This window comes from Amphiprion ocellaris, chromosome 19, assembly GCF_022539595.1.
Source record: "Amphiprion ocellaris isolate individual 3 ecotype Okinawa chromosome 19, ASM2253959v1, whole genome shotgun sequence".
Taxonomy (NCBI): domain Eukaryota; kingdom Metazoa; phylum Chordata; class Actinopteri; family Pomacentridae; genus Amphiprion; species Amphiprion ocellaris.
In genome coordinates, this window is record NC_072784.1 from 22,960,869 (window position 1) to 22,978,508 (window position 17,640).

General features: G+C 40.3%; 1 protein-coding gene across 3 annotated transcripts; it reads left to right on the forward strand.

Annotated features, from left to right (window-relative positions):
• The first annotated feature begins 4,325 nt into the window (after nucleotides 1–4,325).
• On the forward strand, nucleotides 4,326–17,238 carry LOC111579430 (ethanolamine-phosphate cytidylyltransferase-like). Of its 3 annotated transcripts, none has more exons than XM_055005440.1 (13): nucleotides 4,326–4,634; nucleotides 9,906–9,994; nucleotides 12,112–12,273; nucleotides 12,369–12,435; nucleotides 12,532–12,616; nucleotides 12,693–12,733; nucleotides 14,656–14,807; nucleotides 14,966–15,048; nucleotides 15,139–15,216; nucleotides 15,314–15,379; nucleotides 15,464–15,529; nucleotides 15,605–15,693; nucleotides 15,883–17,238. In XM_055005440.1, exons 1-13 carry the CDS (start codon nucleotides 4,504–4,506, stop codon nucleotides 15,995–15,997), a joined length of 1,224 nt encoding a protein of 407 aa, XP_054861415.1. In that variant the 5' UTR covers nucleotides 4,326–4,503; the 3' UTR covers nucleotides 15,998–17,238. The 3 variants fall into 3 exon arrangements, with proteins under 3 accessions (XP_054861415.1, XP_054861416.1, XP_023142491.1); XM_055005441.1 differs by having other exon boundaries at nucleotides 14,659–14,807; XM_023286723.3 differs by having other exon boundaries at nucleotides 4,330–4,634; nucleotides 12,693–12,734; nucleotides 14,675–14,807.
• The last annotated feature ends 402 nt before the right edge of the window (nucleotides 17,239–17,640 follow it).

A 17,640-nucleotide genomic window follows, 5' to 3' on the forward strand; every position in this document is an offset into this window, starting at 1 on the left:
GCGGCAAGGTCTTCTGGAGAGGCTATCCGTATTGCTGTGCAACTGGCCGGTGTGATGGATGATCTCGAAGTTGTACTCGCCGAGTCTCTCAAGCCACCTGGCAAAGCTGCCCCTCTGGCTCCTTCATTCTAGTTAACCACCGAAGGCTGCTGTGGTCAGTGCGAACGATGAAGGCTCGCCCCAGGAGGTACTGTCGGAAATGTGATGTGAAATCCACTACAGCTAGCAGCTCTCGCCGTGTGGTGCAATAGTTCTGTTCATTTTTGGACAGTTTGCGACTCCCATAGGCCAGCACACGTTCTCTCTCTCTCGCGCACACACACACACACACACACACACACACACGCTGCTCTCTCGCTCTCTCTCTCTCTCTCTCACAACGGAACCACGCACTCTTATAACAAGATATTAGCTTAATGCTATCAATAGTTTACTCACTAGCGACACTGAGTTGGCACGGGGCCCAATTAACTAAAGCTACCGATATGTTACGTAACGTTAGCTGGCCATCAATATTTTGTGAATGTCTATTTAACTTGTAAAATATATTATGAGTTATCTTAAGCTTATAACTTTTCTCCGGTAAGTCGCTGCCCTATTTTCCACGACGACACTCCTCTGACTCTCTGACCTGGTGTCTGGCTCTCTGTCTGGCTGCTGGACGTGACGTCACTTTCAAGGCCGTACTCTCGCGAGTAATTAACGTTGTATTAACCCGACTTATCAAAGAGTAGATACTGCTCAAGATAGTTATCTGTAGTTTACCTTACTACTCGCGAGTGCCCGACACAGTGCAGAACTCTGCTGTGAAGGTGGTGTATTTCATATGGGTGTATTTGCGACAATAACAGAAAAAAAGGAAAGAAAGACAGTTGAAGGAGCAGCGGCTAGGATTTAAGAATGGCGGACCACCGCTGCTGAATGAATGTAGAGGAAACACTGTATTGCAAATTGGAAACACTGTACATGTATTGCTTTGCTTTTCTCACAGCCTAATTTTGATTGTCCAGAGGTTATTTCTTTTGGCCCTAGTTACACTGACCTTGGACTTGCTAAAACCAGTCTCTTAGAGGCACTTTTATATTGCTAATATTGCATATTGTCAATGCATGAGAGAGGTGTTAATTATATTTCTTGCTGGCATGTTGTTGCATAATATCAAGAGGTTTATATTAGGTATGTATTAAACTGTCCCTTATTTAAAATATGTAAATGAGGTTGGGCAAACCATGAGAGCTTTTCCAATTGAATACATTCACTACAACACAAAAGTACCTCAAAATGAAATGATCAGAAGACACACCTAGTAGGGTGTCAACAAGAAGAAAATGTTTGCTTTTTTGCAGGGCTGTTGGACTGTACAATTATGATTATACGTAGATGTACCAAATCTGAGAATATCATAGCTTGTTGGCTGGCAGATTATGAGAACCCATATTCAGTATTTTTCAGAGAGAGAGAGAGAGAGACATATATATATATATATATATATATATATATATATATATATATATATATATATATATATATATATATATATATATGAATGAACACACATGGAATTATGTAGTACACAAAAAAAAAGTAAAATAAGTCAAACCATGTTGGACATTTGTTTGGGGTCGTTGCCTTATTGAAAAATAGATAATGGTCCAATTAAATGTAAATCGGATGGGATGACATGTTGCTGAAGGATGCTGTGGTGGCCATGTTGGTTCAGTGTGCCTTCGATTTTTAATAACATGAACCATCACACTTCCTCCTATGCTTCACAGTGGAAACCATGCATGTAGACACCATCCATTCACTTTTTCTACGTCGCACAAAGACACGGCAGGTGGAATCAAAAATCTCACATTTGGACTCATCAGACCAAAGCACAGATTTCCACTGGTCTAATGTCCATTCCCTGTGTGTCTTGGCCCAAACAAATCTCTTCTGCTTGTTGCCTTTCCTTAGTAGTGGTTTCTTAGCAGCTATTTGACCATAAAGGCCTGACTGACGCAGTCTCCTCTGAACAGCTGACGTAGAGATGTGTCTACTACACATCTCTACGTCAGCCACTGTGTGGCCTTTATCTGGGCTCTATTCTGAGGTGCTATTTACTTCCCATTTCTGAGGCTGGTGACTTGGACAAATTTATCCTCAACAGCAGAGGTGACTCTTGGCCTTCTTTTCCTGTGGCAGTCCTCATGAGAGCCATTTTTGTCGTAGCGCTTGATAGTTTTTGCAATTTTCCGGACTGACTGATTTTCAGTTCTTCAAGTAATGATGGATTGTCATTTCTCTTTACCTAACTGATTGGTTCTTGCCATAATATGGATTCTAGCAATTGTCAAATAGGGCTGTCAACTGTGTACCAACCTGACTTCTGCACAACACAACTGATGGTCCCAGCCCCATTAAGAAGGCAAGAAGTTCCACAAATTAATCTTGACAAGGCACACCTGTGAAGTGAAAATGGTTTCAGGTGACTACCTCATGAAGCTCATCGAGAGAAGGCCAAGAGTGTGTAAAGCAGTAATCACAGCAAAGGATGTCTGTTTTGAAGAATCTAAAATATAAAACTTGATTTCACACTTTTTTTACTACACAATTCCATCCATCCATCCATCCATTATCTATACACCGCTTAATCCTCACTAGGGTCGCAGGGGGGGGCTGGAGCCTATCCCAGCTAACTCGGGCGAAGGCAGGGGACACCCTGGACAGGTCGCCAGTCTGTCACAGGGCTACATATATAGACAAACAAACACTCTCACATTCACACCTACGGGCAATTTAGAGTAATCAATTAACCTCAGCATATTTTGGGACTGTGGGAGGAAGCCGGAGTACCCGGAGAAAACCCACGCATGCACAGGGAGAACATGCAAACTCCATGCAGAAAGATCCCGGGAAAGCCGGGACGCGAACCAGGGATCTTCTCGCTGCAAGGTGAAAGTGCTAACCACTACATCACTGTGCAGCCCACTACACAATTCCATATGTGTTCATTCATAGTTTTGATGCCATCAGTGAGATCCACATTGTAAATAGTCATGAAAATGAAGACAAACCATTAAATGAGAAGGTGTGTCCAAACTTATGACTGCTAGTGTATACACTACAGTTCAAAAGTTTGGGGTCACCCACACTTTTACTCATTTGCTAACATAATTGCACAATAATTTTCTAATCATCAATTAGCCTTTCAACACCATTAGCTAACACAATATACCATTAGAACACAGCAGTGATGGTTGCTGGAAATGGGCTTCTGTACCCCTATGTAGATATTCCACTAAAAATCAGCCGTTTCCAGCTAGAATAGTCATTTACCACATTAATAATGTCTAGACTGTATTTCTGACTAATTTAATGTTATCTTCGTTGAAAAAAATGCCTTTCTTTAAAAAATAAGGACATTTCTAAGTGACCCCAAATTTTTGAATGGTAATGGTATTTAGATATATCAGAATCTACAAGCATCATCCAGATTAAACGAGTCATATATATTATATCGTGTGTGTGTGTGTGGGTGTGTGTGTGTGTGTGTGTCTGTGTGTGTGTCTGTCATGGTACATGGTGTGTGCATTGTGTGCTGCTCTCCTTTTAATTCTGTTCTATTTGCTGCTGCTGTTGTAAATTTCCCCTCTCCGGGATCAATAAAGGTTTAATCTATCTATCTATCTATCTATCTATCTATCTATCTATCTATCTATCTATCTATCTATCTATCTATCTATCTATCTATCTATCTATCTATCTATCTATCTATCTATCTATCTACTTACATATTTTGTAATAGACTAAGCCAAGGGGTATAGATATACTATTTATCTATTTTTTTATTTATAAGTATTATTTTTCCCAAAATATTTTTTTTTGGTTCTGTTTTGCTTGTTCATACATTTTTGTCTGTCCAGCAGTTAGATACTGTAAACTAGTGAATATGTTAGTAAATAGGTTGTAATGGCAGTTTGCAGAGTTAAATGAAGTCAATGTATAGACTACAACTAAAATCACGTTTGAAAAATAGCCAGATATGTCTGAGGGAATCCAGATATTGTCACATGACGGTGGAAAACGCCGCTATTATGTAACAACATGTCGGCTGCGCATATATCGGCACCTCATCGTACGATTACACCTCCGTCCATTGGTCCGCAATAAGCACGGGTGTCCGGCTGGCTTTTTCAAAATTAAACCAACACACAAGGATGTGATGGTCGGAATTTTATAGACGTTGCTCGCTTCCTGTGTGGCGTATCTGCTTTCTTTGCTCAACTTGACGCACTGAGCGTCTTGCGTCGCTGCGTCGCTGCGTCGCCGGTAGAGGAGGCGTTGGCGCATCGCTACTGCTGCTGCCTCCGCCGCTGCTGCTGCTGACACAGGAACCGGCTGTCCTGCACGGAGACGGGACACACAGCGGTCCAGTAATCACCTCGGTTGGAGACAGTCGTTCTGTAAATGTAAGGTGACAGAGATTGCTCAGCGCATTAAAAAAAATAAATTAAAAAAATGATCAAGAACGGTCATCATCACCACCAAGTGAGCACAGCAGCCGGTAAAGACGCAGGATCGACCCCCGGCGCTGCAGCCTGCAGTCCCGAGAAGAGGAGGCGAAGAATCCGGGTGTGGTGCGATGGCTGGTGAGTCACTTAAATCGATGAAATGACTGTGTGATAAAGACTACAACACTGTCTTTTTGTCGTTTGCATGGCGCACGTTTGAATGAAAGTGCCTTTCTACCTGCCACCGGGACGGGCCTGCTGCAGGTTGCATGACTGTCACAAGGCTGCTCTGTAATTCTCCAGTGGTGTCAGTCAACTCCAAACTTTTCACTGAATTTTCTGTTGTATATACACAACTGTGAGTGGTTTCATCGCCTGACACATATCCATGTGATTCAAGACAAGGTTATTCACATTACAGCATGACTGGAGCATCCCAGTTTTAATGTTCCTTCTCAGTGGGCACACTATTACATAATAACACCAGGGCAGGTCGGATCCTTCATCAGAATTCATAATTATATGAAGACTACTAACCACAGTCAGATGTCTGTATAAGCTACAGTGTCCTCTGCCAGTGATAAATGGCATTTTAAAAAGTTATTATGAATGTTCCTGCCTTACTTTATACAGCATGTATTAAAGCTACAGGCCATATCCACAAGTTTAAAAAAAAAAAAAAAAGAATAATTAAAGGTTTATGTATGCAGCTATATCAAAAGTAGGATTTTCAAAATTATGCTGTATTTCAACTGTTAGAATTAAATAATTTATTAAATATCGTAGCTACACATCCTTTTGCACTTACTACAAGAAAATGTAAAGCTATCCTGCTACTCTACTAACCACTCTCAATTTCTATCATATCTGTAACTCCAGGAAATCCAGCCACCCCTAAGATGCTGACTGAACTTGTAGCAATGATTAATGAATTGTTCCCTGGAAGATATGTTAACTTGTCACACCAGGAAAAGCACAACTAATAAAATGAATACCGCCAGAATTCCATTGGAGAGCTTTGGTGTCATTTTAACAATTTTGCTAATGTTGCCTGTGTTGCCTCCTGTGAATTACCTGTTTAAGTAGGAGGCAATAGAAGAGAATGGACCAAATCCTTGCATGCTCATTGTTATCTTGATAATTTTCTTGGAATTGTCGTCATGATAATGACACCCATGGAAATAGGGTGACTCTCTTTCACCATGACGTAATGAAATTTTAAAAAATCGTATTAGGGTCGAGCACGGCACTCACGTAGTGCCATGTGCAGTCTTTAATGCAATACAGGTGATGGACTGATATGAACACACAGCTGTGTGAAGGAAAAGGCTTACCATGCAAAATAAAACTTATATTCATATCAAGGAGGACTACCACTAAGATTTTTAAAAATTAAAGGAGATGCTTTGCTACTCCAGATTATTGTCCCCAAATCTTTATTTTTTGAAAATACATAAATAAATTACTGAAGGACAAAAGTTGGAAACTAAAACTAACAATGACAAATCTAAGAGGTGAAATGGTTTCACATAGTCTGCTTGTTGCTCCACTTTTTGTACACATTTTGATGTGTGGATTTATTCAGTACTATGGAAGCATTTCATGTCTGCTTGGCCTCATCAATGATTTTTAAAACACATTGAACAATATAAGAAATAGATCAATGCCCAGTATTAACACTTAACTGCACACTCAGAAACAGCAGCAGCAGCAGCAGGATTCTCCACATTCATGTGATGAGCTTTTGTAAAGTTAATTGCTGTCATCCTTCATGTAAAGAAGATGAGCACAACGAACAGGCTTCACTGACTCGTCCAGGTGGATGAATCTGAGATATTGAAATGTTCAACAGTGTCGGCTCAGATACACTTGATCAGCCCTCTAATATTTCAGTCACCTCAACTTGGAACCTTGGCAGAGAGTCTCTAGAGAAGCTGAGCGCCTCTGTAGGGACAGAGAATATTTGCTTTTAAAGGAAAATTTTACCCAAAATACAAGAAACATACAATACTTGGCCATTCATATCTAACCATGCAGAAAGTTTGTTTTTTATGAGAGGTTTTGACATCTCTGCGCTTAGAGTTTTGCTTCCACCTTAAAACAATGGATGCAAATGGAATTTTGTTTATGGCACTCGTGGCATCTGAAAAACTCGCCAACAACCCCTCTTTTCATGTCCACAGCCCTCTGAGTGTACACTTTTCAATGAGAAGTATTTTCCCCTCAAAGTGGAAAATAGTGACTGCTGATACTGAGGTCTATAGCTCATCAGCAGTAAACAGGGAATTGATGAAAAATGTTTTTCATCCTTATTGTATTAAATAGGCAGCACAGCATCTTACAAAAATGGGTGAACTGTCAAAAGCTGCAAAGATAAGAAATTAATGACCTGTGTACATTTGTATATATTATTTGAAACAAAAGTGCTACATATTCATAGTTTTTGTTGACAAATGGGATAGTGAACTGAGTATTTTGGATTTTAGACTGTTGGTTGAAGGAAGCAACTCACATGAATACGTTACCATAAGTTATTTGCAGTTATAACAGGCATTTTACAGCATCCTCTGTCATTTTTAGTCCTATTTACCAATTAGATGAGAAACTCATTAGCAGAATAATCAATGATCTACACTGGGAGAAAGACCAAGCCTGGGTAGTTCCATGCTGCAGCGGCAAAACACGTATTGAATTTCTTTGTATGAAGGCCAGGATTACGGTGGCTTTCTCTTGTAGAATTCCTGCCATTTATGTGTGGCTGCCAATCTGCGGTTTGATGGCATGTTGCAGAATATTTGGGATGCCGGAATATTAACCGGTGGGGTGAGCATGCAAAGAGAGCCAATGTCAACAGTGCTCATGCCATTAACCCTCTAACCCCTCCGTCCCACACCTGCTAAGGCCACTGTAGGTCATGCAGCCGTTCCTGTCACTGAGCACATTGTTCCCCCTGAAGCCCTACTGGACATTGCCACGGTCTTACTGACATCCTGCTTTGTCAGCATTATGAGAGAAGAATTCCAAGAAAAGAACGCAATCCGGTCAACTGCTGAGACATGTCTGACCCCGCCTTTTCGGACCTGCACAAAGGGACTTTCTGTTCTGATTTGTCACCCTGAGAAGAGGTGATGGGTTAAAGATCAGTGAAGCATCACCAAGGAAGAGTGCAAAGTCTATTTCCACTATCTGCTGCAGTAATGTGTACACATAACACTAACCATGCTATTTACATCCCTGGCGAAGTCATGGTGTGTTGGTCACTCATTCCAGGCTTATCTGAAACTATTGATGTCCTGAGAGAGCTAACCACTGATTTTCCCCCTCACCAAAATGTGAAGATTGCATTATATCCCCCTCCTTTTTAGCATCAATGTCTGCCTTTACTGGTATTTCATTCACATGTCTGTTACATTCTCTCACTGTGCACAAAGATGTCGGTCTGGTTTTGCTCTTGAGAAGCTTAGGTGCTGTTTGGGTGTCTGCTAACAGGCTACACTAATTAATATTTCATCATCTCACGGTGTTACTCATGATCCATCCCTGCTGAAATATACAACAGGGAATACGGTCACATGTTGGGCATCTAGCTAGTATAACACCCCAAAAAGCAGCTTCCTGGTCTTATGTAACTCTGTGTGGGTCTCAGAGTTTTCTTTCATTCGCCTCCAAATGCACCCCCTTATTACATTCTTCTTGGCCTGTTCTATCGCCTAAGAGCCTGAACATGGTGGATCTTATTTCAACAGATTGACAGCACAAGACACGAACAGAAAATTGAACTCCTTGACAGCAAGCCTCTTTTTACTCAGGGCATTTGGTTGAAGTCATCTGAATATGAATTCTGCTTGTAGTGTGTTTGCTTTTATTTTAAATTCAATGCTCAAGTGCAGCTCAGACTGTTTGCAGCCAGGCTTTGTATAGTGACACTACAGCGAGGTGCAGCTGCTTGTCTTTCATTGGCCTGGTGGTGAAAACAACATGGGATTCTGTTACTGCTGTTGCCCTGAAGGTAACGTAGTTGTGACGGTGCTGTTTTCTTATTGATTTTTTAGGATGCTATTCATAGTGCTTCTCTGCACCTTACTCCTGAGAGGACTAACATGTAATACTATAATGTATTAATTAAATGTTTTGTTCTTTTTGCCTTTAATGTTCAGCAGTCAGTTTTGTGAGACATAATTGCTGATGGTTACAGCAGCTGAATGAAAATGTTCGGTTAACTGTGTGAATCATTTCCCAGTGACAACGACGCTTCATATCAGATGCCCATATCATGTTCAAAGTAGAGCAGGAAGAAAGAATATCAGACTAATGTCAATTGCTGGCAGAAGAATAGTGATAGAAGGCTAATGCCCATCTCTTCTCTATTACTATGCTAGATTACTGTGTTGCAATCTCAGTCTCCAATGTGTGCTAATCTCATTATCTACACATGGTATCATAGCCTGGGAGGAGACGACAGGAAGGGAACAACGCACACTACTATTGACTTTTTTATGTTGAGGCTCCAATCATATATCTAGCTGATCATGTAAAGTGTGGGGTTTATGTTGATACGCTGATAATAATAGAAACCTGTAAACATTAAAGGGTCATACTGCTTGTTTTTTTTACGTTTTAGCCCATGAATTAAAAATCTTTTGATCACCTACATGCAAAGCAGCGATTGCTTATCATTTATTTTGTTTTAATCAAAGATCCGAAAAACGTTTTTACATCCAAGTGTTAACTTTGACAATGGTTTGCGCTTCAAAATTAAAACTCAGTTGTTATCATGGTGATGAAAGCATTTGTCAACTATCTTGCATTCACCTGGAATGAAGCATGGTAGACCAGAGAGGAATTAGAACACAAGCAGCTGCCAAATCATATTCCTGTAATTCAAGACCAAGTTTGCATGATTTAATTTACATACATCCTTAATCTTTGTTTTATTTGTCAGACAGAATTTTATAAACAATTCCTACAGTTACTGTAACCCACTGTCAATCAGCTTTATTGGCCAGTATGTGAACCCATATAACAAATTTGATTGCGCTGCTCACTTAGCTCACACATTACTTGCATAAAATCAAAAACACGAATTTAAACAAGGGCAGCCAGGTATAGAAGAAAAATGAGAGCTACACCACTATGTACAATATCAGATATTTGTAAAAGAGCTTATGTAAAATGAAGTGCAGAGTTTAGTGCAAATGCAGTTATTATACAATAAATACACATTTTTTCTGTTCAATTTAAATGTGTATCTCCACAACCAAACATGCCAGCAGAAAGGACAAAATACTGACTATGTGAGAGAGAAAATGCTAAGTTAGCAACATGCAGTTGTGGAATATAAATGCATGGAGAGTAAAACAGGAGAGTATCTTGTCCTTACTGGTTTTTCATTATGTTTTTCCTCCACAGCTATGACATGGTGCATTATGGTCACTCCAACCAGCTGCGGCAGGCCAAGGCGATGGGAGATTACCTTATTGTTGGAGTACACACAGACAGTAAGGCTCAAAACCCTGACCCATATTCTGCTTCCCACTCATACAGTGCCGTGAAAAAATAGTTGCCCTCGTCTTGAATTCTTATTTTTTTGAATATTTCCCCCACTTAAATGTTTATGATCATCAAACAAGTTCTAATATTAGACAAAGATAACCAAAATAAACCCAAAATGTAGTTTTAAAATGATGATTTACTGTTTTAAGGGAAAATAGCTATCCAAACCTACCTAGTCCCATGCAAAAAAGTAATTGCCCCCCTTGTTAAATCATGAAGTAACCATGACTAGTCACATGTTTTGGAAAGCGAGTTTCAATTTCACTGACCACACCCAAGCCTGATTACTTCCAGACCTGTTCAATCAAGAAATCACTTAAATAGAACCTGTCTGACAAAATGAAGTCAGCCAAAAGATCTCAAAAAGCTGCAAAAAAAAGGCTGCAATCCAAAGAAATTCAAGAACACATGAGGAATAAAGTAACCGACGTCTATCAGTCTGGAAAGGGTTACAAAGCCATTTCTACAGCTTTAGGGCTCCAGTGAACCATGGTGAAAGCCATCATCCACAAATGGAGAAAACATGGACCAGTGATGAACCTTCTCAGGAGTGACCGGCCGACCAAAATTACCCCAAGAGCACAGCGACGACTCATCCAAGAGGTCCCAAAGGAATCCAGGACAACATCTAAAGAACTGCAGGCCTCCCTTGTCTCAGTTAAGGTCAGTATTTATGACTCATCAATAAGGAAGAGACTGGGCAAAAATGGTATCCATGGCAAAGTTCCAAGTTGAAAACCACTGCTGACCAAAGAGAACATAAAGGCTTTTCTTACCTTTGCAAACAAACATCTGAATGATCCCCAAGACTTTTGGAAGAATATTCTATGGACTGATGAGACGGAAGTTGAACTTTTTTGGAAGGTGTGTGTCTTCTTACATCTGGTGTAAAAGTAACCATCATATTAGAAAAAGAAAATCATGCCAACAGTCAAACGTGGTGGTAGTGTGATGGTCTGGGGCTGCTTTGCTGCTTCAGGACCTGGACGACTTGCTATGATTGATGGAACCATGAATTCTGCTCTTTATCAGAAAATCCTGAAGGAGAATGTTCGGCCATCAGTTCGTGACCTCAAGCTGAAACGTACTGGGGTTCTGCAACAGGACAACGATCCAAAACACCAGCAAGCCAACTTCTGAATGGCTTAAAAAAACTAAATGAAGGGTTTGGAGTGGCCTAGTCAAAGTCCAGACTTCAATCCAATTGAAATGCTGTGGAATGACCTTAAAAAGGCCGTTCATGCTCGAAAACCCTCCAGTGTTACTGAATTAAAACAATGCTGCAAAGAAGAGTGGGCCAAAGTATCTCCACAGACATGTGAAAGACTCATTGGCAGTTATAGAAAACGCTCGATTTCCGTTGTTGCTGCTGAAGGTGGCCCAACCAGTTGTTAGGTTTAGGGGGCAATTACTTTTGCACACACGGCCTGGTAGCTTTGAATAATTTCTTTTTTCCTTAATGAATGGAATCCTCATTTAAAAACTGCATTTTGTGTTTACTTGGGTTATCTTTGTCTGATATTTACATTTGTTTGAAAATCTTAAACATTAAAATGGGGAAAATATGAAAGAAAAAAAATTTGAGAAGGAAGCAAATACTTTCAAGGCACTGTGCATCTGCAATATAAATTCCTCTTGGCCACTTGCTCTGACCTATCTACACTCTATCTCGCCTGTTTTGTACATGACTTTATAATCCCAGTTCTGATGTTACTCTTCCCCATGGATGTTCCTACCTTCGCCTGCTGAATGCAGGAAAATAATTTGTTAAATCCCTTAAGGCTCCAGCTGTGTTCAGTGTACACCTAGGAAGGGTCGCTGTAGCAGTGGCGGAGTGACTCACCCTCCTGTAGCGCATTGGAACACTTTGGCATTGGGATAACCCAGGACATTTTCACAGTCAGGGTCAGCAAAGATATATCAGCAACTTTTCCATGTGTTTAAGTGATAATAAGATGTCTCAATAACAAAGGTGATTCTGCATTCAGTCACTACAAAGAGGCTTATCAGAATGTCACGCAAAAGGAGGGTTTATGTTCTCTTAATCAATTTTTTTTCCAAGGTGAGATTGCAAAGCACAAGGGTCCACCAGTCTTCACTCAGGAAGAAAGATACAAGATGGTGCGGGCCATAAAATGGGTGGATGAGGTCGTGGAAGGTGCTCCGTACGTCACCACCCTCGAGACCCTTGACAAGTACAACTGTGACTTCTGTGTGCATGGAGGTACAATGCATTATCACCATGGATTAGCAGTCATAAACAATCCTTGTTGCTAGATCACAGATTTGACAGAAGAAACATGTATACTGTCGTTTTAGATGATATAACACTAACTGTGGATGGGAAAGATACGTATGAAGAAGTGAAGAAGTCAGGACGGTACAGGTGAGCTGTCTTTTTCAAATCTGCAGATAATGATACATTCAGGGTGGGATGTCATGTGTGTGTTTATATGTTACAGAGTGCATTGTGTTGTTATAGGGAGTGTAAGAGAACCCAGGGAGTTTCAACCACAGACCTGGTTGGCAGGATGCTGCTGATGACCAAAGCACACCATAGCAACATTGTAAGTATCTCCTAATTCTCCTCAGTATGCCCTTGCTTCAAACTACAAACCTTATTTTCTCCCGTCTTCTTTTCAGGACAGTTCAGACTATCAGCAGCACACAGACAACTTTGGAAAGGTAAGTACCTAATCTGTTTAAAGCTTGATTTGATGCTTTGCTCATCAATGAGTGAATATCAAATTCTCAGATCACTGTCAAACTTCTCAACAGTGTCCATTTGAAACAATATTCTTGGCTCTTTTATTTCCTCCTCCCTCACTATTTAGTCAGTCAATTAGAAAAGTTGCTGCTTTGGCCAGACATCAGCCATCATTAAATTAAGTCCTTTACTGTGGACCTACTTTGTAATCAAGTAGTAGGCCCTGCCAGTAAACACTGAATGCCACTTCTGTTCCTGGACAGGGAGAGTGACTCAGAGCCAACAAGCGGTGGTTCTAAATAGCTTAAAAGCAGTAGAGGGTCTCTTCACATTTCAACATTTAAGACTGGAAGAGTAATGATGTGAATTTGGCATGGGATGAATAAAGGCATTCTGGATTTGTATGCCAGCTTTGAATTAGGTGACATTACTACTCACGCCACTGGGTGGCAACAATGCAGCACGAAGATCCCCTCTGCTCTTACATACTGCCAAGCCCCCCAAAAAATCGCCACCTAGATTTCCATCCATCCATCCATTATCTATACACCGCTTAATCCTCACTAGGGTCGCGGGGGGGGCTGGAGCCTATCCCAGCTGACTTGGGCGAAGGCAGGGGACACCCTAGACAGGTCGCCAGTCTGTCGCAGGGCTATATACAGAGACAAACAATCACTCTCACATTCACACCTACGGGCAATTTAGAATGATCAATGAACCTCAGCATATTTTTGGACTGTGGGAGGAAGCCGGAGTACCCGGAGAAAACCCACGCATGCACAGGGAGAACATGCAAACTCCATGCAGAAAGATCCCGGGAAAGCCGGGACGCGAACCAGGGATCTTCTCGCTGCAAGGTGAAAGTGCTAACCACTACACCACTGTGCAGCCCTGCCACCTAGATTTAACTAAACAAATAGATAAGAACCTACCATTGAGTAATTACTGAAGTGATGAATACATTTCAGCAGGCAACAACTTATTTAACCCTAGCTGATGCAGTGAGGAGCTTCTTCAGTTCTTAAACAACCATGTTGGAAGACATATCCTGTGTTCGTGAAAAGAATGTTAATCTGTCACAGTAGGGTCAAATTATTGACTTGCATCAAGCAAAGAAAACAACTAAGGAGTTTAGCGAAACTACTAAAATCATGTTAAGAACTGTCCAACGCATTATTAAAACCTGGAAGGATAGTGGTGAACCATCATCTTCGAAGAACAAATGTGGTCGGTCATGTGGTCTGATGAGTCCAGATTTCCCCTGTTCCAAAGTGATGGACGCATCAGGGTAAGAAGAGAGGCAGATGAAGTGATGCCCTCATCATGACTAGTGCCTATAAGTCTGTAGGGGTTAGGGTTATATCTAGGGTTGGTCAGGTTCAGCAACGTTGTGTTCCCAAAGAAGAAGTCAGCTGACTACCTAAATATACTGAATGACCAGGTCTTTCCATCAATGGAGTTTTTCTTCCCTGATGGCATGGACATGTTCCAAGATGACAATGCCAGGATTCATGGGACTTACATTGTGAATGAGTGGTTCAGGGAGAATAAGACATAATTTTCACACATGGATTGGCCTCCACAGAGTCCAGACCTCAGCCCCACGGAGAATCTTGGGATGTTCTGGAGAAGACTTTGTGCAACGGTCCAACTCTCCCATCATCAATATAAAATCTTGGTGAAAAATTAATTCAGCTCTGGACAGAAATAAATGCTGTGTCATTACAGAAGCTTATTGAAACGATGCCACAGCGAATGAGTGCCATACTCAAAGCTAAAGGCAGTCCAAGAAAATATGTGTGCAACTTTTTTTTGGGCCAGGCAGTGTATATAGGGATGATATACTAGCATGTGTTTTGTTGTTAGTCCATTGTTGTATTTATTTTGTCTGTTTTCTTTGCGGGGGGCACATGGTCAGAAGGGCCACAGTCCCTGGACAGGGGTGTCTCAGTTCTTGCAGACTTCACAGAAGATTATCCAATTTGCCTCAGGCCAGGAGCCTCAACCTGGAGACACTATCATCTATGTGGCAGGAGCCTTTGACCTCTTCCGTATCCTTTTACGACCCCTCAAAAAACTGATAGATCAAATTTTTAATCAAAAAACACACACCGTTTTTGTGCGTTGTATCTGATATTTTTTTATAGCAGCAGTGTATGTGTTAAAATGGTGTGTATTGTTACATCATCCTTGACTGGTCTCCTGTCAGACATTGGTCATGTGGACTTCTTGGAAGCAGTGCATAAGCTTGCAGAAAAGCCATACATTATAGTGGGGTTGCACTTTGATCAGGTGAGTCTTTTAGAGCTTTTATTTTCTTCTGTTTGCTCACTCGCTGAGTCGAGTGTTGACATTTCCTACACATCTGTTCACATCTTTCAGGAGGTGAATCGTTACAAAGGGAAAAACTACCCCATCATGAATGTCCACGAGAGAACCCTCAGCGTCCTGGCTTGTCGAGTGTGTTCTTCTTTTTAAGCTTCAATATAATGCACTCCACGCATATTGTGTATACCTACAGGCCCGGGGTTGATTTTTATGTGCTTTTTTTTAACAGTATGTGTCAGAGGTGGTGATTGGTGCACCATTTGCAGTCACTAAAGATTTACTGGACCATTTCAAGGCAAGAATACAATTACCTCTTACCACTACAGAGGCAACAATCAAAAATGAATAAAATGACATACATGTGACTCTGTGTCTGCAGGTGGATCTTGTTTGCCATGGAAAGACAGAAATCTACCCTGACAAGGATGGATCTGACCCTTATGCCGTAAGACTCCAATCACTGCCACATTACACTGCTTCTATTAGTCTGCAGTGGTGATTTGTTTTTCTTTCCACCCAGGAACCCAGAAGGAAAGGAATTCTGCGTACTGTTGACAGCGGGAACAGCCTCACTACAGATGCCATTGTGCAACGGATAATCAAAAACCGGTAAAAAAAATTAGCCAATTCTCGAACCTCTTGCAATCAGTGTGTTTAAAGTAATAAAAAAAAAAGAAACCATTGAAGTAGTACAAGTGTAGAAGTAATATTTTTTTCACACCCAGGAACACAGGGTCAATTGCCAATTGATTTTTGAGCTTACTTTATATTCTTAACGTCTTCCTTTGTTCAATTCAGGTTGCTGTTTGAAGCAAGGAACCAGAAGAAAGAGGCCAAAGAGATCGCTGTGATTCAGGCCATGAAGCGACAAGAAGAGGAAAAGACAAAAGCAAGAGTCCAAGCTGTGCTGTAGGCAACTAAGTGTAGACAGCGCTAACAAGTTCAAATAATATGAAGTCATGTACAGTAGAGTCAACCCTTTTCTAAGTGTTATGACATCCTCCACACATGATCCTGGCTAATAACAGTAGTCTTTACAGCAGCCCAAGGTGGCATACTGTGCTGTGGGATCATCAGGTATATTATTATGTGTGTGTAGGGGAGGTGTTTTAATATAATCTGCATATGCAACTACATGTTCGTGTCAGTCACCAATCACACATACAGATGTATGTGTCAGATATATAAACGGTTGGAAAAAGGAAGATGTCACTATATCTTCAAATGTCTATTTTATGTCAGGATATTTTTAATTCCTCAAGTAAATTTTTTTTGCCTTCAAAAAATTGTAAAATTTTTATCATGGGCTTTGGGCATATGAAGTAAAGGGGCTTGAGATGTTGGTCAGACATTTAATTATATAACATGGAAGTGATTTGATTTATCGTTTCCGTGGGGCCGTTGCTGCTTTTTGCAGTGCCCCACAACTAATCTATCTTTGTATATACTGTATGTATGTATTATAAAGTGATTGCAGGCTGTCTGGAGGATATGGAAACCACTAGAGAGGCAGGGGGACATTTTCCTGCTTCTCTCTTCTAACTTGAGCTCGAGAAGTGACAACTTGTTGACTGAATCTTACAGGACCTCATGTAAATACCAGATCCTCCACCGGACTGCACTGACTAATCAGAAATCATTAAAACTGTTCTGTGTTAACAATAGAGCTGTTTTTTAACTCAAAAATGCACATCGTCGAGACCTGAAGGTCTGGCCCTTTGAGTGCAATAGATTTCTTTTTGTTTTTTTCTTTTTTCAAACCAACACTCCTTAGATTTATCCTAATATAAAGAAAAATACTATTTTAACCCTTAGCTTTCATAGTGTAAGTAGAGAACTATGACAGATGCTCATTGTTGTTGACTTGACTATGAAGTAGACCTCTTACTGTAACTTGAGTCTCTATATCAAATGGGATTAAATAATATATTTTTTGTAGATGTATATTTTACTCACCTGCTCTCCATTAACTACTGTATAGATGATTTCATATTGTTTCAAAAGCATAATAATATGTCTGTATGTCAAGTTGGAATGTATTCAGTGTAGGCTATAATCCGTATGTTATTGACAACTCCCAGTTGACATATACTGTAGAAACTGACTGGACTACAGTAAATTATTGCTGATGATAAAAACAATTTATTCTGAAAAGCCTTTTGTCTTGTTTTCAATTAAACAGAAAAAAGAAAGATTTTCAATTTATTTCTGCAACAATTGAGATGTATCAGCTGTATATTAGCCACATAGTAAAAGGGTAAGGTCGCCATTTGGACACAAAAATGAGCCTTTAATCAGAAAGGATGAACTGATCTGAATTTTTCAGCATAATTAATCACATAAAGTCTGTTAAATGTCAGATTATATTTATATTAGATTATGATAGTGATTGATTAGCACCTGTCAAAGTTTGATAAGCTTTCACATAAAAAAAAAAAGATTGTGGAAGAAAGACCAATGAATTGTGACCTAATGTGAAAATCTAGACATCAATTCACACCCAGCAGATAAGCATTAATCCAATATGAAATTCACATTATTTAATATATTTTTGCA

What these genes read in the sequence shown, in the direction of transcription:
- LOC111579430 (XM_055005440.1), top strand. Translation starts at nt 4,504, where the DNA reads ATGATCAAGAACGGTCATCATCACCACCAAGTGAGCACAGCAGCCGGT. An exon ending in CACACAGACAACTTTGGAAA is followed by an intron (nt 12,734 to 14,655) that starts GGTAAGTACCTA and finishes TCTGTTTTCTTT; the next exon opens with GCGGGGGGCACATGGTCAGA. An exon ending in ATTTACTGGACCATTTCAAG is followed by an intron (nt 15,380 to 15,463) that starts GCAAGAATACAA and finishes CTGTGTCTGCAG; the next exon opens with GTGGATCTTGTTTGCCATGG.